At 57.4% G+C, this 23,105-nt stretch overlaps 1 protein-coding gene across 1 annotated transcript; it reads left to right on the forward strand.

The window, feature by feature from the left end:
- The first annotated feature begins 417 nt into the window (after positions 1-417).
- Positions 418-10,878, forward strand: TBX2 (T-box transcription factor 2). Its single transcript, XM_042791426.1, has 7 exons — positions 418-1,387; positions 2,096-2,363; positions 4,830-4,976; positions 6,161-6,237; positions 6,348-6,517; positions 7,767-8,380; positions 9,288-10,878. The coding sequence occupies exons 1-7, from the start codon at positions 1,023-1,025 to the stop codon at positions 9,732-9,734; spliced, it is 2,088 nt and encodes a 695-aa protein (XP_042647360.1). The 5' UTR covers positions 418-1,022; the 3' UTR covers positions 9,735-10,878.
- The last annotated feature ends 12,227 nt before the right edge of the window (positions 10,879-23,105 follow it).

Consider the following 23,105-nt stretch of genomic DNA (forward strand, 5'->3'; position numbering starts at 1 on the left):
CGGCCGCGGCGCAGCCAGGGCTGACCCGGTATGCGGAAAGGAGCCGGGGGTGGGATTTCGAGCACTTTTCTCTGTCATTGGTTAATATTTTATTCTGTTGACATGTTTTCTTACTGCCGATGCTTCCGACACCTTCTTCTTTATTTTTTTTTTTCCTTTTTTTTTTTTTTTTTTTCCCTTCTTCCCTTCCTCCCTCCCTCCTCGCCCCCCCCTCCCGCGCCCCGGAGCTTGGCCGGAGCTGTCAAAACCACGCCTATGCAGATCCACAATTGGTCTGAAACGCGTAAAATCAGCAATCAAGGGGGCTTGGCTCATTAGCGGGCGGATCAGAGCAGGAAGGACATGTGAGATAGTCACAGTTTTACAGAGATCAGGACAAGATCTAACCGTTTCCACTCCGGCTCCTTTAGCCATGAGCAACCCTCGCCCCAGCGCCGTCCGCGGAGCGCGCAGCCGGGCCGGGGCGCAGCCAGGGCCCGCGGGGGTGTGAGGGCCAGCGCGGCCGCCCCTGCCCCGCCGCGCCCCGCGCCGCTCCGCGCAGCCCCGCGCCGGCTTTTGTTTCTATTTTAGTGTTGGGAAGGACTTTACCGGGAGGGTTTCTCCCTCGCTCGCTCTCCCTCGCTGCAACAACAACAACAAAAAATAAGGACCTACTGTCTCCCCTCCGCAAACCGGGAGTCCCAGGAGCCGGGAACTGCCTTTCTTTTTTTTTTTTTTTTTTCTTCTTTTTTTTTTTTTTTTTTTTTTTTTTTCCCAGATCTAGTTCCGCTGTTTTTCGGCTTTTTTTGTGTGTGTGTGGTGGTGTTTTTTTTTTTTTTTTTCTTTCTCTGTGTGTGCGCGTTGTTGATTTTTTCCTTCCTCTTCCAGAGACCCGAGCGAGTTCGCTGGGTAGCAAAGAGGAAAAAAAAAAAAAAAAAACAAAAAAAAACAACAACAAAAAGCCAACAACAAAACCAAACCACATACACACATTTTTTTGTAAAGGGAATCCCTCTTTTTCTCCTGGATTTGTGGATGCACCGATGAGAGATCCAGCCTTCCCAGGGACTGCCATGGCTTACCACCCCTTCCACGCACCCCGGCCGGCCGACTTCCCCATGTCCGCTTTCCTCGCAGCCGCCCAGCCATCCTTTTTCCCCGCTCTGGCTCTGCCTCCGGCGGCGCTGGCGAAGCCCATGCCGGACCCGGGGCTGGCCGGGGCGGCCGAGGCCGGGCTGCACGTCTCGGCCCTGGGACATCATCACCAAACCGCCCATCTGCGTTCGCTCAAGAGCCTGGAACCCGAGGAGGAGGTCGAAGATGACCCCAAAGTAACGCTGGAAGCCAAAGAGCTTTGGGACCAGTTTCACAAGCTGGGAACCGAAATGGTGATCACCAAATCCGGGAGGTAAGAGCCGGCCCCGCGCAGCCCGCCCCGCACCTGCGCGGCCGCGCAGCGCCCTCGCCCCTCCGTTCTATTCCGCTTCCCCCGGTGCTTGCTAATTCCGCCCCGATGAATTAACGCAGGGAGTTTCGATCCCTGGAGTTTCTCGGCCGTATTTACAACACCCACCCCGCCCTCCTCCCGCGCTCCGAGTTTTCCCCGCACCCCCCCCAATTATTACTTTTCCGAGCGCGAGCCCAAATGAAATTTGTGCGCGCTAATTGAGCGCCCGTAATCCCCCGCTGCATTTTGTTTACACCGTTTCTCGCCGTTTCCTTCCCTCCTGCCAAACTTTCCCCGCGGCGGGGGTCGTCCCCGGCCCTGCCCGTGGCTCCGGCCCCGGGGGAGGGCACGGGGGGGGCTGCCCGGGCGCTGGGCGAGCGGCTCGGTGGAGGGCAGGGAAATGGGGTGAAATCCGGGGTGCGTTTAGCCGGAATGGGATTTTTGAGGCTTTTTCCCCCCCCTCCCCCCCCCGCTTTCTGCCACGGTGGGTGCAGTAGAGCGGGGTGAGAAGCAGAAGGATGTTAGAAAGGCTGGAAATCCTCCGTGAAGCTAAAGATGGTGGTTTCGGAGCGGCGGGCGGTGCGGGGCGGCTCGGCGGGGCCGGGGCCGTCGTGGGGTCGGCGACGGGCGGGTGGGCGCAGCCCTGAACCGCTCTGGGTCTCTCCGCAGGAGGATGTTCCCCCCGTTCAAGGTGCGGGTGAGCGGCCTGGACAAGAAGGCCAAGTACATTTTGCTGATGGATATAGTGGCGGCCGACGATTGCCGGTACAAGTTCCACAACTCCCGCTGGATGGTCGCCGGCAAGGCCGACCCGGAGATGCCCAAGCGCATGTACATCCACCCCGACAGCCCGGCCACGGGGGAGCAGTGGATGGCCAAACCTGTTGCCTTTCACAAGCTCAAACTCACCAACAACATCTCGGACAAGCACGGCTTTGTAAGTGCGGCTGCGGGGGAAGAGATGAGCCCCCCGAGCGGGGACACCCCCCCACAACACCCCCTCCCCGGGCAGGCGTGGGGTTTGCCCGGTGCCACCCGGAGTCGGGGAGGGGGAGGGCGATGGATTTTAACGGTTTCTCCACCCGGTAGCACCACGACCGGGACCGGGCTGGACGGCGGGGCCTGGTTGTCCCGCAGTGTCCCCCCCCAACCCACCCCCGGCCCCTGCCCGGCACCGAGGGGCAGCTCCCCGCTGTCCTGGGCACGGCTCCCCCGGGGGGAAAAGGTGGGGATTGGGCTGCGGGCAGCCTCAGGGTCCCCTCGGCCCCCGCATCCCCCACCCTCCCGGCCTCCGCGGCCTGTCCTGCCGCCTTTCCCCGGCCCTCGGGGCTCTGAGGGGGAGCGGGATTTGGGGGAGAGGGGGGATGTGTGGGACCGTGCCGGGGGATGCAGCGAGGGCAGCCCCGACGGGGCTGCGGCCGGGCAGGTGCAGCCCGGGCCGCGCAGGGCCGCGGAAAGCGGTGCTGGAGGCGGCGGCACCTGCGCTGGTTTTCCGCGGCTGGGAGCGGGGCCGGAGCCGTTGGCAGCCGAGGCTCCGCGCCGCCTGCTTCTGAAAGCCCCTATTTATTTCCCTATTGATCATATCTGCATCGGCTAAAGGAGGTAAAACAAAACAGAAAATAAAGCCAGAAATCTAACAGCCCAAAGAAACAAGGAAACAAAAAAAAAAAAAAAAAAAAAAAAAAAAAGAAAGAAAGAAAGAAACTGAAGCGCGTTGGCAATTTGCAGAGCTCCGCAGAAAGTGGGGTCAAAACGCAAGGGGAGCGTGATCCTGCGCGAATACACGGCGTGGGGGTGGAGGGGAGGGGGGGGGGAAGAAAAATCACAGCGCACAAGCCAGCTATCTCTAGCCTCTGGACAAGCATTTAGGGCGATAAAGGGAAAGTTCATCGTCCCCCGTCGGTGCTACGGTAATTAGCGGGGCCCCGGTACGCGGCGCTCAGGTGGGGAGAGCAGCTCAGCACCTCCCCGGGTAACTTTTCTCTCCTTTTATTTTTTTTTTTTCCCCTCTTAAGGCAGGAAACAGCGTCTTTGTTTAAATAATACATTGCAAGGTTATTTATAGACAACAAGGTAAATCGATAGAGAGGGAGTCTAAAAAATAGCATTTTTTTGATACTGGGGAAAAACTAGTTTGATTCAGCATTTTTAACGGTTCGCCTCTTTCAATTAAAGATTTCTGCTGGCTGTCGTTGTCCAAAATCCGGACTGTGTTAAATCTGGGAGATGAGGGTTTAGCCAGTGTCCATCTGGTCAGGGAAGGATGATTATTTTTTTAAAAAAGGAATGCAGATTTGCACGCCTGAATGAGACTTTTTGCACCATTTTCATGATAAATCCCGTCTAGATTATATCAATATAATAGCGATCCGACAGTTTATCAGCAGGTGATTATTGCTGGGGTTAAAAAAAGGGGGATTTTTTTTTATTGCCTTCTAAAACGAAATGAAGTGATAATTATTTAGCCATTTGGCCGACGTTATTTGACAATAATTACTCGAGCTTTCGCCGTTCCCCTACCAATTCCGGGCGGTGAATACTGCATTTCAGCCCGACCGCAGAAGGTTGGGGAATTATTTAATCGCTTTCGGGCAGAAAAACATTGCCGGGGCGGGCAGCGAGGGGCGGGGGCGTCGTCCCGAGGGGTTCAGCCGCTTTCCAAAATCTTCAGCCAAATCGCAGGGAATTCAAGGGTTTTTTTTTTTGTTGTTGTTGTTGTTTGGTTGTTTTTTTTTTTTTCTTTTTAAAAATCAAAAACAAACCCGAGAGGGTAGAGAATGGCTTTGAGTGTTGGCGAGGCTTACAGACACCTGGTTGGAAAAAAAAAAATGTCTGTTTCTTCTGCAGCGTTGCTCCGAGACATAAATTTAACATGGCTCATGGTGAAACGCTCCTTTCACGTTGCAGGCGCTGGCTGGAGCTGGCACGGGTTTCTGCTGCCACCGACACAAATCCAGAGGCTTTTTAACACTATTTTATTTCTTGTGGTGGTGAGGTAGAGTTTTTTGTTGCCGTTTTTTTGGAGTTCATTTTTTTTAGAGGACGGAAATATGAAAAGGGGTGAGAAATGGGTCGAAAACTCCCCTCGCGTTTGCAGGGCTGTAATAAAATGGGGAGATATCTTTTGCTGCTTTATTGCCGTGCCTTCCCCTGACCTCCCTATTTGGGGCCAGATCGTTCAATGGCATAAACAACTAAAAAAAAACAAAAACAAAAACAAAAAAAACAATCTCCCTCTTTGGCATCTGCCTGCATTTCTTCCTCACTGTGAATTTGAGTTTTTATTTTTTGGGGGGCTGTTTTCAGGAGAAAAGGGATTTTTGTATGCAGGTAGCTAGATGTGGGTCTAACGTGGACCGTGAGGCTGACGGCAGCCGCGGCCTGTGCTCTCTCTTCCACCCAGACCATCCTGAACTCCATGCACAAGTACCAGCCCAGGTTCCACATAGTCCGGGCCAACGACATCCTCAAGCTGCCCTACAGCACCTTCCGCACCTACGTGTTCCCCGAGACCGACTTCATCGCCGTCACCGCCTACCAAAATGACAAGGTACGGCCGGGCAGCCCCTGCCCTCCCCTCCTGCCCTGGCCCTGCACATGCCCTGCCCCTCCACCTACCCCTGTTCTCACCCCTCTCCCATCCCTTACCCCTTATCAGGCTGTATTTGTGTATGTGCATGAGGACATTTGAGGGGAGAGTGGTCAAAAAGCAGCAACGGGAGAAAGGCTAAACGCCAAGCTCTCAGAGCAGGAGCCACCCTTCATCCTACTACTATTATTATTGCTATTGCTAATACTAATGCTATTGCTAATGCTATTATTAGTGTATCTATTATTACTAGTAATAATTTCCTCCTGGGCTTTGTTGCACTTTTTCTGGGCCGTGGGAGTCTTCGTTGCAGGCCCAGGCTGCAGAGAGCAGCACCACGGCCCGGGCAGCCTCCCCGAGAAGGTGCCCTGGGCTCAGGAGGAGCCAAAAAAATAGAGCCAGATAAGCTAATTTTAGTTGCTTTCGTAATTTAGCAAGTGTCGCCCTGCGAGTGGCAGAGCCAGGAGAGCTCGGTGGGGAGCGGAGAGCCTCTGCCGGCCCCCTCCAAGGGTTGTGTGCGTGTGTATGTGTTTTAACCCAAAAGCTGACCCCCACCTCCACCCCTGGCTGCTGATGCTAATTGACAGCTCTGTCTGAGGGTCCTGGTGGGCTTGTTTCCCTCGTAAAGTTTATGGCGAAGAGTCACAATCGATTAAAGAGCACTTTGTCTGCTCGCCCGCCGCAAGCGGCGCGGGGCAGCCGCCGGCCGGTGGGCCCCGTCGGGTGGGGGATGCTGCCGGCTGGGGGGGTGCAGTGGGGCTGGGCAGCCCGGCCTTTTTCCAGAGCCCCTCTCGGGGCCAGATTTCAGAGCCATGCATTATTGAGAGCCCTAATGTCGCCGGCCCCAGAAGCCCGGTGGCTGGAAAGGATAAGAATAGCTTTTAACCAGCGCGGCGGCGGCTCAGTCGCCATCTTCCCTCCGGGGGGCCGTGAAAAATAACTTCCTATCATTAAGACTCTATTAATAATTCAAGCCCAAACCTCAGCATCATTTTTAATAAAGCCTGCGGTGTGTTAAAGCGGGGCCGCGGCGCGTTTCGCAGCCTGCGCAGCGCACCGCGGGCTCCCCGACGGCGGGGGCTGGGGGGGGCGGGCAGGGCTTCACGCCGCCTCCTTTCTCCATTCCTCCCCCTGTTTCCCCGCAGATCACCCAGCTGAAAATCGATAACAACCCCTTCGCCAAGGGCTTTCGGGACACGGGCAATGGCCGGCGGGAGAAGAGGTAAGGGGTGTCCCCCCCCCTTGTCGTGTCCCCTGCTCCGCCCCCGCCCAGCCGCCGCTCCGCGCCCGCGGAGGGCCGGGCGCTGCCCGACGGTGCCTCTCGCCCCGTAGGAAGCAGCTCTCGCTGCCGTCGCTGCGGATGTACGAGGAGCCCTGCAAGCCCGATCGCGACGGTGGCGAGTCGGACGCCTCCTCCTGCGAGCCCACGGCGGTGCGCGACGCCCTCCACTCGCCCGTGGGAGCCCTCCCCAGCCCCCTGCGCCTCAAGGGCAGCGGCAGAGGTAAAGGAGGAGGCGCGGTTCCCAATTTGCCCCAAACGTCGGGTTTCTGCTCCCTCCGGGTGCCGAGAGGTAGAGAGGTAAACCACGGGGGAAAAAATAAAGGTGGCGATGGGCACGAAGGAGCCCAAGGGTTGAAAGGACGAGAACAGAGCAAACGCGAGTGGCGTTCACGGATTGCAACGTTTTCCTGTTTATAAATTAGTGCAAGCAAGAAGAAATGGCAAGGCAGCCCGTGTGCTAGACGCGTTTGCCCGTCTCTTCTCTTATGCGTGCCCTGCTTTTCATGGCTAGCTCACACGCCCTTGGAGGAAAAAAAAAAAAAAAAAAAAAAAAGAAAAGAAATAATACATTTGAAAGGGAAAAAAAAGTTGTAACTGCAGGGCTTCAAGCTAGTAAATGAAAATAAACTAGCAGTTCCCACATTGCAGTCTGTAGATGCTGGGTTTTGTCTTGACGCACTATCAATCTGCTCTTTAAACTTTCCACCAACCCGATTCCCTGCAAACCTTCATCAAAACTGCAACACACCCCCACACACACTCGCCCCCCCCAAGCTGGTGGGAGGGTTTATTACACCCCTCTCCTCTTTCAAAGGCTTCCCCGAATATTTGCCCCAGCCTGCAGAGCTTCACCTAACCCGCACCAAAATGTTTTTTTCGTTTAGCAGGAGACGGGCGGGCAGGGGCTCTGCTCCCCTCCCCATCCCCTCACCTCTCATCCCCCTTCCTCCTCGGAGAGCTTGATTTTTTTTTTTTTTTTTTTAAATTAAAGCCCCTTTTAGGGGTCTGTATCATACCTCTCGCCTTAAAACTGCCTCTTTAACCTGCCTCAACCTGCACATTTGGAATAAATCCACAGCGCGCTGTTGATCAGCTCCATGTAATTAAATATATACGGGACCATTTCCTCCAGCGCTGTCCACCCACCCGCGCTCTCTTCATCCCCTGCTCCCCAGCCCGCTTTGAATTTGCAGCTAACCAGAGCGATGCTGTAATAGATTTTGGTCCTCCATCAAACATGTTTTTCCTGTTTGGCAGAGCAACAGGGCTGCCGTTGTTAATCCCCTTTCCCCAGAGTGACCGCGGCACGAGGGCCCATTTCTGCCCCCGAAATGAGTTTCTCCCATTAATAACAGTCGGGTCTTTCCCGCCGTGGTCTCGCCCCGACGCCAGGGCTCTCGCGAGCGACCTGCTCCTCGCCTCCCTGGGGTGCTTCTGCTCTGACCCTCTGCCCCTCCATCCCCTTGCAGAGGAGAAGCCGGGGGCCGACAGCGATGCGGAGGTGGAGAAGGCGCCTGAGGAGCGGCCAGCGGCAGCGGCCAGCCCCGGCGGGGAGGACGCGACGCCCCGCGGCAGCCCCCGGTGCCCGGAGGAGCGGAGCAAGGAGAGACGCAGCCCGGAGAAGGTCAAGGACGGCACGTCCCCCCAGGAGGGTCCCGGCGAGGGCTTGTTTGGCACACGGGGCCTGGAGAAGGACAAGGTGGAAGGACGGAGGAAAGAGCTGGACCCGAGCAAGAAGGACGTGGAGGGTGGTGGGCTGGGCAAGGAGGCCTTTGCTCCGCTGATGGTGCACACGGACAGCCCCCCGCACCTCAGTGCCGGGCATCTGCAGAGCCTGGCGCTCTCTGGCCTCCACGGGCAGCAGTTCTTCAGCCCCCTGGGCGCCGGGCAGCCCCTTTTCATCCACCCGGGACAGTTCGCCATGGCTCCCGGCGCCTTCTCCGCCATGGGCATGGGACACTTGCTGGCCTCGGTGACCGGTGGGGGCAGCCTGGAGAATGGAGCCCTCTCATCCGCCCCGGGCGCAGCAGGAACAGCCACCCCCTTCCCTTTCCACCTCTCCCAGCACATGCTGGCCTCTCAGGTAAGCCCCTGCGTCCCCGTCCCCATCCCCACTGTCAGGCCGAGCCCCAGGCCCTTCCCCCAAACTCCCTGAATGAACAGAATGGGTTTGGGGGCACAGAGCAGGCCTGACTGGCATCACCCTCAGTGTTGGGACACACAAGGTGGCCCCAGTGCAGCTCTCATCAGGGTCAGGAGCTGTTGGAGCCCTCAGCCTCCCTCATTTCCCCTGCCGCCCGTGGGGACAAGGGGGTGACGGTCCCCTCGACCCTTGCTGTGCTGCCTGGTGAGGCACAGGCAGGACATGGGGGATATTTTGAAGGTTGGTCTCAGGGCTGATTTGAGGAGGACTCTCGGTTTTTTTTTGTGGCTCAGTTCCCCCACCAGCCGGGGCAGAGTCAGGAGCTGTGGCCCTGCCTGACCTGGCTGTCCCCATCCAGCAGCTCCCTGTGTCACTGTCAGCCCCGAAATGGCTCCCGCCAACGCCCGTGCTTGTGTTGCCTTCTCCAGCCCCTATGATGAAACGCATAAAGATGCCTTTGAACTCCCCTAATTTATCGGTTCTACTTAACAATGTGTTTTAATGTGGTTAAAGGTCTGTGATGCTGCACAGACGGGGACATGCAGCACATGGGGGCAGAGACGGGGCACAGCTGGGCAGCTCCTGGTGAGGGATTTGTGCCCAGTGGCACCAGTCTGGGTCGGTGAGAGGCAGATGGGGCTCCCCAACTGTACCCCCTCCCTCAGCCCATCCCTGCAAGGGATATCCCCCCGATGTGTTTTTAGAACAACGCTGGGGTGTCCCAGCTTTGCCGCGGCTTTCTCGGGGGGGGGGGGGGAGGGGGGAGCACGGTTTGAGGGGCAGGCAGGAGGGGGGGCTGCAGCAGAGCGTGGGCACGACTCTCACCCTTCTTTCTCTCTCTCCGCAGGGAATCCCGATGCCCACCTTCGGCGGACTCTTCCCCTACCCCTACACCTACATGGCAGCGGCCGCGGCGGCCGCCTCGGCCATGCCGGCCACCAGCGCGGCGGCTGCCGGGCCGCTCTCCCGCAACCCTTTCCTGGGCAGCAGCCGTCCCCGCCTGCGCTTCAGCCCTTACCAGCTCCCGGTCACCATCCCGCCCAGCACCAACCTGCTGACCACCGGTCTGCCCTCCAGCCTCAACCCCGGCTCCGAGGGCTCCAAGGGCGGCAGCAGCCGGGAGTCCAGCCCCCTCCCCGAGGTGCCCCTGCACAAGGGGGGCAGCCAGCGCCCCGCCGCCTCCCCCAAGGGCTCCCTGAAGGAGTCCCTCAACGAACTGCAAAACATCCAGAGACTGGTGAGCGGGCTGGAGAGCCAGCGGGAGCTGTCACCTGGCAGGGAGTCCCCCAAGTGACCGACGGGGCGGGCAGCGAGCCCTCCCGGCGGGGCGGAGAAGCACTGGTATTTTGTACAGCACAGTATAAATATTTATTACGGAACGAGGGGTGGGGGCGGATGGGGAGTGGGGTGCTGGAGCAGAGGGATGGAGCCCCGCTGGTCAAGAGGACCCACCTCCCCAGAGCCAGGAGTGAGAGGTGGGAGCGCAGGGCTCTCCCCGCTCCAGCGATGTCCCCCCGGCCCTTCCGCTGCCCCACTTCGGGCACTGGGCAGCTCGGGGTGGGGGGGCAACGAGCTGGCACAGAGGCACCCGACGGGGTGGCCCCCGCCCTGGCCCCAGCCCTGGCCCAGAGGAGGTGAGCAGGGCCAAAGTCTCATCTGTGCAAGGGGAGGGGGGGAAAGGAAAAAACAATTAAAAAAAGAAAAAAAAAAAAAAAAGAAGAAATGAAACACAGAAAATGAACCGCCTTGGCAGCCGCCGCCGCGCAAAGCGGGTACAGCGGGGGGAGCCCTGCAGGTACCCAGGCAGATATTTATGAAATAAATGGTAATTTGTGTAAATAAGCTATAAGGATCCCAGAATATGCAAATTGGTATTAATTTATTCAGAGTTGTACATTGGTGTGTACATAATATTTAGAGTTTAACTCATCGCATTTAAGTTTTTTTTTTTTGTTTGTTTGGTTGTTTTTTTTTCATTTTACATGAACATATATATTGTAAATGAAAACTATTTAGCTCTTTGTGATTGAAGGAGATATGGTTTCTTTAACTGTGTTTTAAAATATCGTTTATCCCGCCTGTTCTCTAGGACAATCATGTGCCACTGGTAAAATAATTTTTGGAGTTATTGAAACTAAGAGTTCAATTCTCTAACGGACTTTTGCAAGAAAAAAAAAAAAACGAATCCAAAATGTAACTGAAATATTGCTACAGTGCGGGGTATAGAGAATGCAGGAATAAACCTCAGGTTTTTATTTTTCACTCCAGAACAAAAAAAAAAAAAAAGGTATAATAAATTTAAATATCACAGGACTGTGCTCTATATTTGTTTTAAAATAAAAAGATACATGATTTGCAACGTGCTGGTTACTCGGGTATCTGTCTGTTCAGTTTTGATGAATTCTCACATCTTTCAATAAAAAAACCTACTCGGAGAAGTCCTGCCGGCTCCCGCCTGTTTCATTCCCGCTGCCTTTCCGCGGCCGCACTGCCCCATCGGGGCCGCCGCTCCTCCGCAGGTGCGCAGCGCTGCGCGGGCCGCCCGGGTTGTATGGGGAGAGATTAAAATGCCCCGAGGTGCGCGGCCACCCGCCCCGGCGGAGCGCTCCGCAGAGGGTCGCGGAACCTCCGCCGGCTCTGCGCCTCGGCGGATTTCTGCCTTCGAGGCCTTTGCCCGCCGCACAAGCCCCCCCCCCCCCCCCCCCCGCCGCAGGGGGGGCCCGGCAGGTGCGCCGGGTGGGGCGCGGAGGCGTCCGCGGGTGCGCTAGAGGATGCGCACGGGAATCTCCCGGGTGCGGCGGCGGTGGAGGGGACACCGGGACCCTTCAGCGGGTGCGGGTCTGTCTGCCCCGTTTTTGGGGAGCAGCGAGAGCCTCCGGGAAAGGGGGGGGGGGGGGGCAGAGCCCAGGCACCCCCGCCCCGCCCCGCTGCGCGGATGCGCACTGGTACCGGCCGGGCCAGGAGCCGCTCAGGTGCGGCGGTACCGGCGGGGATCGGAGTGCGCCGGTCACACCGGCACCGGCGGGGGAGGGACGGCCCGGGCAGAGCGGCACCGGCGGGGACGGGGTGACCCGGTACCGTCGGGACTGGGGGTCCCCACGACGCTCTCCCCCCGCCCCCCCCCCCGGAGCCGCTCGGGGCGTTGAGGACTCAAACAGCCCTTTTCCTCACCAATTACCCTTCTCCCCTTCCGGGGATGATTTATGAACCCAATTGCGGGGGGGGGGGGGGGGGGGGGGGAGGGCGCGTCGTGTCCCGTGTCCCGTGTCCCGTGTCCGTCCGTCCGTCCGTCCCCCCGCCCTTTTCGGTCGCGGAGGCACAACGCCGGTTGCAGGGCGCCCTCTGCTGGCGCCGCCGCGCACCCGCCGCCGTCCGGCCCCGACGGGGCGGGTCGTGCGCGGCGGCGGCGGCTCCTCCTGGTGCTCCCCCCGAACCCCCGCCTCGGTGCTGCGGGGGCGGGGGGAGCTGGGGGCAGGGATGGGGCTGCGGACACAAACAACCCACCCCCCCCAACCTCCCCGTTGTGGCAACGTCTGAGGGCAGATGCTGGGGCTGGATTCCCCCACAGTGGGAGAGGAGCTGCTGTGCCTCATCGAGAGGAGGGGGGGTCGTTTCTGCTGGCGGGGGAGTGGGGGCGCCCGGCAGAGTGGGAACGGCTTAACCAGGAGGAGGGAAGTGTAGTTACTAAAATTAGGTTTGCAGGATTATTTCCGGCTAAATATCGCTCAGGATGAGTAACAATTTAATGGGCTCTATTTTTAGCGCGGGAGGGGGGCAAGGTGTGTGCCGGTGTGGGGGCTCCCCCAACCCTTTCCCCCACCTTTCCAACCATGATGGGTTTAGGCTAAACTGGCTGGGGCCAATGCGGCAGAGAGATGGTGACGGTGCTGCTGACTGCAGGTGGTGAGGGGGGAACCTCATGGCATCCTGGGGGGTCAGGGGCAGCCACGCTGCCCAGCCTGGGCCGGGGGACAGCGAAGGTTTAAATGTCCCCTCCCCCTTGGGGGCCATGTGCTGGTGTTGGTGGGGACTCCTGATCCCTGAGCGTGAAACCACTTTTCACTGAGGAGGGGAAAAATGTTCCCTGCAGAGTGAGGGTTCATGACAGTGCCCCCGAGGGATGGTGCCTGAGGCAGGGAGCAGGGCTTGCCCCCCCTGAAGCCAGGGGCACGGGCATCGGGGTGTTTCAGCAGGAGCCGAGTTGCTCCAGGCCTGCGGTGGCCAAACCCAGGCTTTGAGAAACCCTATTCAACCAGCCTGACGAGCGGCGACTGATTAGTCACGCGCTGCACTGGGATTATTTTCCTCAGCTATGAAAAGGAGCTGGGAGGCCCCGTGGGCCGCCCCCCGGCTCTGCTGCTCTGCACCCTGCAACACACCGGACAAAACCTGCCTTGGCCTTGAACAGTGCTGTGGTCACTGTCAAGTCACGAAAATAAAGTGCTGGGTGCTCCAGTGACCTCTGTCTGGTGGAAGGTGCTGGGGGTTTAACCAGCAGGTAACGCTGGTGCTGTGTCACCAGTGCAGCGAGATCCCCCAACATTGAGGATTTCGCTTGTGCTAGGGGCTGCCTTTGAATTTCTTCAGCTCAGTGTACAAGGTGCTTGGCCAGACACTAAAAATAGCATTCCTGCCCTGAGGGTTTTGTGGGCCTGGTGGCCAAACCCTGGCTAACGTGGCCACCGAGCTGTTATACGGCACGGGAACGCTGCTGGAACCGGCTGTTTGCAAGCAGGAACAGGCGCTTGCGCCAGAGCATCGTGCAGCCTCATGGAAGGGGAACCCCACCACAGCTTCTGTCCCCACACAGGCCCAGTGGCGGCTTTGGGGGGACAAGCTGGGCCCTGGCCCGGGGTTCCAGGGCTGCACTGCTGCTCCTGTGCCTGTGTGTTACCCCAGTGCCACCACGCGCTTTCCGAGCACGTCGGGGCAAGGGGAGGTGGTGGCACCTCGCAGTGTATGCTGAGGCTCCGGCTGTTGGGGACAGTGAGGAAATAGGGCTTTTTGTCATTGCTGCGTGGGGTTTGTAGGAGCTGGCTGCTGCACAACCCGGAGGAAACGCAGGTGGGGGGCAGCACCCCGAAAACGACGCCACACTGTGCTGCCAGGGTCCTGCCCTGCATCAGGAGCTCCCCCAACCCCGGGGTGGGGGGAGCTCCCCGGGGCCATCGGTGCCTCACACAGGTTCAACCCCCCCCCCCATTTGAACATTTCAACGAGGATTTGGACCCCTCCGCCAGCCCTGGCTGTGCGAGGACGGGGTGCAGCTGTCGGGGAAGGGGACCCCCGGCCCGGGGGCAGCGGGGCGGGCAGCTCTTGTGCCGGGCTGGCGCCTGCCTGCCGCCGCTCCCTGGACAAAGCGGAGCGGGGCCGAGCCCCCCCCTCGGCTGCGGTTCCCAATTAGGGCCCCACCGGCGCTGCCCCCCGCGGCACGCAGGGGAACGGGGAGAGGACACACACCCCCCCCCCCCGGTCACGGCCCCGGAGCCCCAATTACCCGCGGGGCCGCCGCTCTGTCTGCCGCCCCGATCGCGGATCAATAGACAAAAGGGCAGCGACGGGGGCCCTGCGGAACCCCGCCTGCCTCCCCCCCTCCCCCGGCCGGGCAGATATCTCTTTAGCGCTACGCACCCGCGGCCCTGGCCGCGCAGGGCACCTGTGCATCCCTCCGCACCTGCGCGCTGGGGGCGGCTCCGCACCTGCGGCCAGACGTGATTTATAGGGCTGCGAGGGTCGCGTAGTTGTTCTGTGTTCCTGCTGAGACTCGCTTGGGTGAGGTCGGTGGGTTTTGGGTTTGTTTTTTTTTTTTTTTTTTGAGGGGGGGGGGAGAAGATCTGTCCTCCCTCCCACCCCCTTAGTGGGGCTGAGCCCTAACGGGCATCCCCGGAGGCCCGATGTGGAGTACAGTTTATCTCTGCTGCAGCCTGCTCGGGTGAGCCCCCACACACATCTGCTCTAGGGCTTTTCTCCCCAGGGACGCCCTGGAGCCTTTGCCCGGCTCCTTCCTCTGGGCACCGGCGTTTCAAAGGCCTCTTCACCCCCCCCCCCCCCCGCCCCCAGTCGGTTCTGGCCCGTTAACCCCGCGGGGAAAAGTCCTTGCCCCGGGCCGGGCATAGGCTGGGGGTGCAGGAAGGACGAAGCAGTCGACCAGGCTGTTCCCTGCCCCAAGGTTCCCACAGCCGCTTTGATCTGTGCGGGTGTCTTGGGGGTGGGGGGTGGAGGGGAGAGAGGAATTTAAAAACGTTATCAGGAGAAAAAAGCAGCTGTTTATTTTGATGCGAAGCTGGTTCTTAGCCGCAGGCACCGTTTGCTCCGTCTTTGCTCTGAGGCAGGGTGGGAAAGGGGAAAGGGGAGTCTCTCGGTTTATTCCTGTTGTTTACAGCGGTGGGTGATGGCGAGGGAAGCCGGTTCCCAGGCCTTACCCGGAGCCGCTCCGGGAAGGGAGGAGGCTCGGCCGCGCTCTGCTCGGGACATCCGACGGGAAGGGCCGGAGGCACCCGAGGGATGCCCAACCGCTCCCTCGGCTCCTGTCCTCGAGGGGGGAACAAAACCGCGCTCAGCCCTCCGCCGAAGGGGAGCGGCCCAGGAACGGGCCGCGCGGCTCCGCTTTGCATTGGGGTCGCAAGGGATTAAAAAAAAAAAAAAAAAAAAAAAAAAAAAAATCCCGAGTTTTGAATTCCCCGGGTTGTGTCGGGACGCCGGGCCGTGCCCGCCGCTGCCCCAAGCTCGGCCGCCAGGTGGCGCTACGGCGCCGCAGGGGGGGTGGGCGGCCGGTAACGGGGCTCCTGGGGGGCATTAGCCGGGGGGTGACAGGTAGGGGGGCTCCTGGGGGGCATTAGCGGGGGGTGACAGGTAGGGGGGCTCCTGGGGGGCATTACCCGGGGGGTGACAGGTAGGGGGGCTCCTGGGGGGCATTACCCGGGGAGGCGGCCTGTAACGGGGCTCCTGGGGGGCATTACCCGGGGGGTGACAGGTAGGGGGGCTCCTGGGGGGCATTACCCGGGGAGGCGGCCTGTAACGGGGCTCCTGGGGGGCATTACCCGGGGGGTGACAGGTAGGGGGGCTCCTGGGGGGCATTACCTGGGGAGGCGGCCCGTAACGGGGCTCCTGGGGGGGGATTACCCGGGGGGTGACAGGTAGGGGGGCTCCTGGGGGGCATTACCCGGGGAGGCGGCCCGTAACGGGGCTCCTGGGGGGGGATTACCCGGGGGGGTGACAGGTAGGGGGGCTCCTGGGGGGCATTACCCGGGGAGGCGGCAGATAACGGGGCTCCTGGGGGGGGGTTACTCGGGGGGGTGACTGGTAACGGGGCTCCTGGGGGGGGGTTTACCCAGGGGAGCAGCAGGCAGTGGGGCTCCTCGGAGGGTTTCCCAGGGGTGGGGGGGCTGTGTGGCAGCCCACACTGACAGTGCTGTAAGTAACACCCTGGGGTTTGGTTTCCCACAGACTGCGGAGGTTTGGGGGGGTAGCCCCCCGCCATTGTGCCCTGCCACCTGCACCTCCGTGGTGCACCTTGCTGAGGGCCATTGTGTGGGTATATGTTCACTTTTTCTATATATGTGCTCTGTGTGCACACATATATACGTGTGAGCAGCTGTCTGACCGATCAACAAAGGCCTCGTGCCGTTCCCCAGCTTTGTGGGTTCTGCAAAAAATGTATACGTTACACCTATAGACCCCCCTCAGCAGCAAACACTTGCTCCGAGGCACCTAAGCACAAACAAGCAGCCAGCAGTGATGGTCTGTCTTCTGCCTGCTGGCTTTCATATCGCCTGAAATATTAACAGATGAAATCATGCGAGAAAGGCTGCTGCTTTCTCTCGTCAAGTTGGCACCGCTGTAAGTGGTGACATAAGCACAGGTACATTTGTCCTTCGCCTCCCATTGATTTCTGTAAATGGCCTTGCCTTCAGCCTTGGGCCTGGCATGCTCGGTAATTCTTTGGGAATAAGATCTAATTAAAATGAGACAGTGCTGTTGAGGGACTACCTAATTGTCTTTGCAAAATGACCTTGTGGAGATCTTGGCTTGGTTCCCAGCAGAAAGGTGTTGTCAGTGCAAAATCCTGTTTAGCTGGGGGGAATTGTTTAGAGGCTTTTGGGAAATAATTCCCCAGGTTGGAAGATAATGAGCTGCTGGAGACACTGTAATGCTGCTGTCCCTGCTCCACGCCAGCTCGAGAGCTGTTCTCCCTGCATTTTAGGGCTTGGGGACATCCTCAAAATCGCTTTAAAAGGGACAAATAGCATGCACTGGGGTTCAGCCAAGGTAAATACCAACGGGTATCCCCAGTGTTTCCATCTACTCCCCCACATGCTAAATCCATGCACTTTCTCCCCACATCAGTGAGAAAGGAAGGTGGTTTGGCTGTTAAAGCCTCAAAAGCATCCGAGATCCCAGGTGATGGATACAGCAGCCAGCCCCGAGCTCGCCCCATCTCACACCTACTCACGCTGAAGGTCCCCGCTGGGCAGCGAGGGCTTAGCCCTGTGGAGGTGCTGGGGAGTGTGTTGTCCATGTCCCCTCGTTCCTGCAGAGCCCCTTGACCTTGGGACAGTTTTTGGGGCAAGACCTCGCCTGGTCTTCCAGAGAGCAGGAGAGCTGGTCTCCACGAGAGGGAGCGTTTGCAGGGATTTTTATCCCAGCTGAACTGTTTTGTTTTGTTTTCCCCTGGTTGTTTTCAAGCAGAGACGCATCCCTCCAGTTTGGGGCCAGCCTCAGGCTGGCAGACCAGGCAGCCGGAGCCCTTCGCCTGCATGAAATGCCTGTTTTTGGGGTGGAAGGGAGAACTGGGCAGAAATCTTCGCTTTCCTGAGAGAATTGTCATGCTGTCATACTGCCACATGCTGCACTTCGGTGACAGGAGGGGAAATGCTGCTCTGTCCTGGGGTGGGTGGCAGGGTCCTGTCCCTATGCTCCACCATGGGAACGGAAGGGTGTTTTCCTCCTTTTGGCTCATTCATTGAAGAGGGGAAGAAGAGACTGGTGAGAGTTCTGACTGGTCTTGGCCAAGTATGGGCCAGGGCATGAGGCTGCCCTGGCTGTGAGAGCAGGGCTGAGCAAGCCCCCCCACTGTGGGCAGCAGCGATGGGGAGCACTGGAAAGTGCTTCGTTGCTGGACCAGGTCCTCTGCACAGGGATGATCAGAGGGACCCTGACCCTGGGATACCCCAGCGTGGCTCCTTGTGGAAAAAAAAAAAAGTGGCTTTTGCAGCTCACATACTTGCTCTGACCTGTGATGGTTTGCTGGGACTCTGTTTCAGGACTGGGGAGGGGGGGGGGATCCCACCACCCTCCATCTCTCTGTTCCCATCCGTGAGGTCTGGCCACTTTGAGACCCCACCAATGCCTGTGATGCCTCCAGAACTAGAAAGGGCTGTTTATAATTTCCCAAAGTAGTGCCACAAATCCACGGCCAAAACTCTCACTTCTGGGGGCACAGGATCAGGCCGGGGCGCCTTGGTGGCTGCATGTGTTCTGGGTGGTTTGCAAGAAAGATGCACGACCAGACCGAGTCCTCGGAGGGGACCTGGGTCCTTCCCTCCCCACACGTCCCTGGAGCCTGCGAGTGCTCTGACTATGCTATCTGCAAATTGCAGGGCAGATTATCAGTGAGTGTGTCTGAGATTAGAGACCCGTATTTATGTCTGCTTCTCCCAGAGCTGGGGAGGCCAGGGCTGAATTTGGCGCAGACTCTTTGGCACCACGGGGCTGATTACTGGGGTAACCTTTTCCTTTGCTGGGAGCATCTGAGAAGGCTCAGACGATTTTCAATTAAGGAAAAAAAAAAAAAAAAAAAGGAGAGAGAAAAGGGAACACACAACAACAGTTTCCTCCATCAGGGTGGTGGGAGGAAAGTCAGGCACACCTCTGAGATGCCACCAGTTTGTGCAAGCTGTGACCCACGGGACAGGGAGTGAGTTACTGGGAGGGGTTGACCCTGAGTGCACCCTTTGGTGCTGTAAATTCTTGATTGAGGACCCAGTGAGAAGCCCAGAGATGGTGGATTTGCAGCTGTGGGATGCAGAAAAGCCCCAAGGCTGCTCCTGCTTTGCTGTCCTGGCTGCGTGTGACCCCGCAGAGCATGCACGGGTGCAGCGCTTGCTTTCGCTGCATCGCAGAGCCTGGCACTGTGCGGGGAGGGCATCCTCATTGAACCAGTGTGAGGGGTTTTTCTGAGGGCTCTGGTTAGGAGAAATGGCAAGGATTTCTTTCTGCATGCTGTGTTCTCCTAGGCAAAATGTAGTCTTTGACCAAACCTTGGGCTTTGGAGGGTGCAGAGCCGAGTAGTGGTTTTGCCAGGCTGTTGGGAGCAGATAGGCCTGGCCGGCCAGAATGGCTTAACAGGCTTAGTGCGGCACTGTTCTTATAAACAATCACGTGAATTAGTACAAATCTCATTAGATCCATGCTTCTCCTGGCCTCCGATGTTCCTAATGCCAGGAGCCAAGAAACTCTTTCCAACGAGCTCTGAGCTGCTGCCATGGGTGCTCAGCCCTCGTGGCTGCGTCCCTCTGGAGCCACGGCGCTTTGGGTTTGCTTTTCTGAGAACTGTTTCCATTAAGCTTAATGGGCGAGAGAGCAGAAATCTAATAGATAAAGAGCCATTCAAGGTCCCTGGCTGTTTTAAACCCGATTTAAAGCTTTGGTCGCTCTGTTAAGGCAGTGATTCAGCTGATGTTGCCCATGGGTCCTCCTCATGCGTCCCCTTGAGAAGCAGAGGGTGCCCGGCGCTGTGCTCAGCTCCGGCTCAGCACCAGCCATCCCTGGCAGCTTTGCTGTCTGTTGGCTCTTGTTCTTGGCTGGCCAGTGGCCTACTGCCTCAGGGATCGGGGCTGTCTCGGCAGGGTTTTATAGCATATTAGGTTAAGAGTTTAGCAGCAGAGGTGGTCAGTGCCCAGAAAACATGGAAACTGCAGGTTTAGCCTGGAGCACTTTGGGGAAGGGAACAGTTTTTCTCCCATTGGTGCCGTGCCATGCACGCCTGCAGAACGCTGCCAGCTCCCAAGCAGTGACAAGCCTCTGTGTCTCCCATTTCTCCTCCCAAATCACTCTGAGGAGCGACACAGGAGTCCCCCTTGTTCTAGAACCGCAGCTACTGCTGGGGTGAAGCACCTCGGCTGGAGCTTCAGGGCCTGGGTTGGGCTCCTGGGAGTCGTGGCAGGAAAGGCCACGGGAGATTTAATGACAAAAATGTTTTTTACATCTCTGCTGAAAGTCTGTTGCTGCTTCACCTCTCAACAGAGGAGGGATGCGAGCAGCAAAGGACTGGGGCAGGCAGCAGAGCTTGAGAAAGTTGCTCCCTAGGGACCCAGGCTCTGGCAAAGCAGCCCAGGATAAGCGAGCATGAGAAAAGCAGGCTTAGTCCTCCAGTCACCCGTTAGATGCGTTTCCAGCTGCTTTTCATCTCACTCTGAGTTTAAAAGCCATCTTATTCCAGCACCGATGCTGCTGCCAGCCCCGGCATGGCTTCAAAGCGGGGCTGTCTTGGGGTGGCCCGGAGGGAGAGGCGCAGGCAGGAGAGGGAGGGCTGTGTCCCAGCAGCACCTGCCAGCCCAAAGGGAGCCCCATCCCGGGCACTGGGAGGGTCTGGCATCCAGCAACCCCCCCCGGGCACTGGGAGCCTGCCCCTGCAATGGGTCAGTGGCTTCCCAGGAAGGGACGGTGGTACAGGGCTGCTTGTGGGGGACCTGTCAGGGATGCTCTTTCTCCAGATGCTTTTTGTCCCACTAGCATGAAGCTCAGCCTGGCAGCGGGGAGTGAGGTCACCTCTAATGAAGGGACCGGTGACCTCTCGGAGTTTTGCATCCCCTTTTTACATTCCCACTTAGCTAAATCCCTTCTTCTCCCCTGTAGCACTCTGGTGTGGCTGGGGACAAGCACCAGGAGTGGTCAGTGACACTGGCTGTTGCATACCCCGTTCTAGGGGGACACTGGGGATACCGGAGTGCTACAGAGCGTGCTTGTGGAGTTAGGCATCTAGACCATCTGGAAATGAGAGGATAGCAAGTAACACAGTGCCTGGCAGAGCCATGGTGGTGTTGGCCATCAGAGTGGTTACTATGCCCATCACAGCTGGGGTGATGCTGGTGGATCCCCACTATTACAGAGGGACCAGTGCCTGAAGTTCTGGGGCTCTCCCACAGTCCGAGCAAAGGCTGGGGATGGGGTCTGCTCCATCCTGGGTCATGCACAAGTGATTTTACCCCAACAGTGCTGCTTTGGATATGAACCTTGTGTTTTAGGCTGGAGGCAAGACCTGAATGCAGCTGATGGTGATTTCCGTGGATTTACTGGAAAGACTCTTGGAGTCAGCAGTTGTATTTTCTCTTCCCTTTTGGCTCTCCCTCAAGTGAGAAATACCAGATACGCAGCACACTGTGGTACAAGCAGTGTCAGTCCTCTGGGAATAAGCTCCCAAACACCCTTCTGGGCATCATGGGGTGTCTTCACTGTCCCCAGGGCAGGCGCAGGGAAGCACAGGGGCAAGTTAGGAACCTGGGCTGCCTAAGGATGGATGCACTTTTTTTTTCTTCCCCCAACACTTAGAGGATGAGCAGCAAACCTCCCTGGATAGAAATGTGCTGCCCAGACTTTTCTCTTCTTGGCCTTTGTTTGCCAAGCACCCGGATGCGATTCTCTGTTTTTTCCAAGAGCTCTTGCTTCAGCAAGTCTGTCGGGAGAAGTGCACTTACTGCTCAGTGACAAAATGCGTTCTTGAGATGGAAAAAGCTCTTTTCAAGGAAAACATGACATTTCAATGGAAAAGTAACTTTGCATGCTGTTTCTAATTTTAAAGCTCTGCCTTGGAATGCTCCCATGGACTTTGAAATCAGAGCTGGCTCTTATGCTTTCCAGGTTTTATCCACCTTTCTCATATAATTTCAAATCGCTCCCTCTGTTAACGAGACAATATTAATTATGCCTTGGTGGATTTTGCATAGATCACTTCCAAAGCACCGTTTCCCTTATCCCATCCTTTTTTACTGGTGTGGTTTTTTTTTTTTTTTTTTTTTTTGTCCCCAGCTCTAGCCTATAAATACCTTTAGGCCAGATTCTGGGAACTGCACAAAGCCCAGTACCTGGCTGATGCCTTCTGAATGGATGAATGAATGAATGTGCTTCCCTGTATCACTCTATACTAAGATTAACTCTTACAACCACATGCTTCAAATAATGCATCTGCTCATTCGTAAAGCATTTAATCTCCATTAAATGTGCTAGCATTAATTTCCCCCTGTTAATCTGACCTGTGTCACAAGGGAGAAATGCTGATGGTTTTATTCCCCCTGTATCTTGCAAGGTCCTGGTTTAGCCTTGCTGTGCTTAACATTTTTAAAGCAGAGGAGCAAAACTGGGTGTGAGTCAAGTGCTGCAGCTGGCCAGAGCCAGCAGAGGGGAGGCAAGAGCAGAGATACTGCTTTTCCCCACTTTGCAATAAATTTCAGGAGAGGGGGAAAAATGGCTACTGGCTTATTTTTATTATTATCTCCCCAAATCAGAACGATCCTGTCAAGCTGATAATACCTGTGGTGTCAATAGCGATCCACCCAATAGCAAAGCAGCAGTGTCAGGTGAAGCAGTGGGGCAGGCCAAGGCTGGAGGGTTTTCCCCATCTCTTGTAGTGTCGTCCCCCCCGCCCTCCCCCGATTCAGAGGTCAGCTGCGTTTCTCCTGTCACCCCAGCCGCAGCCCCCAAACCCCTTCTGCCACCGCCTGCTCCTCGTCTCTCGTGGTGGGCGAGCGGGGCAGATGTGGCATTAAACCATCGTGCCAGCCGACCCCCCCCCCGGCTGGTGTGGGGCCCGTGGGCACATCCTTCCCACCGCCGGTGGGGACCACTGACCCCGGCACCCCTCTCCTGGGCAGAGCGGCTGCCGGCGAGGTCCCGCGCTCCGGGAGAGCAGGGGAATATTTACACTGGAAGATGCTATCGTGGTGCTGCTCCTCGAGCTGTCCTTTGAGGTGAAGCACAAACAGGTTCGTTTAAACAAGGTCACCCCTTTAACAGGTTTAAGTGGGTTTCACTGTAAAATGAATTTATTTCAACAAAACCTTTTTTGATAAATTAAACCAGCACCACTCTGTATATAATTTTTATAAACAATCTTCTCTAATGTTTACCTAACCTGGGCATGCAGAAACTCTCACACGTTAAATATTAGATGAAAAGGGGCTATGAAAGCTTTAAATAATTTTTTCTTTTTCTTCTTTTTAAAAAAAAGCAGGAAAGCCGGAATGCCATGGGAAAATACTTTGCTGCTTTTGAGCTGAGGCTCTCCAGGCTCCTGCCAAGGGTGAAGGGAAGCAAGCCCCTTGTGCTGCCATGGCTTCATGTTGGGGTTTTTTATTTCCAGGGCTGTAGCAGAGCTTCAGGATGGGGCTCAGAGGGGCTTTCTGGGTGCTGGGACCCATCCATGCACCCCCCTGCATAACTGGAGGTTGGTGGTATGATGAATTATCTCCTCCTGTGTCAGGTTTGAGGGGGGTCCTGTGAAGCCTGAGACTTTCATTAATTTGTGAATTAATGGTAGAGCATTCATCAATAAGGGGCTGCAGCCCATCCCTGCTCCGGGCGCTGGTTTAGGAGAGCTGAGAAGTGTTTGTGATTTGGAGCGCTGTGGTGTTGCGGCTGTACTGGGTTGTTTGTCGAGTGCTTTGGATGC

Source organism: Tyto alba, unplaced genomic scaffold, assembly GCF_018691265.1.
Source record: "Tyto alba isolate M040663 unplaced genomic scaffold, T.alba_DEE_v4.0 Super-Scaffold_19, whole genome shotgun sequence".
In the NCBI taxonomy this organism is placed as follows: domain Eukaryota; kingdom Metazoa; phylum Chordata; class Aves; order Strigiformes; family Tytonidae; genus Tyto; species Tyto alba.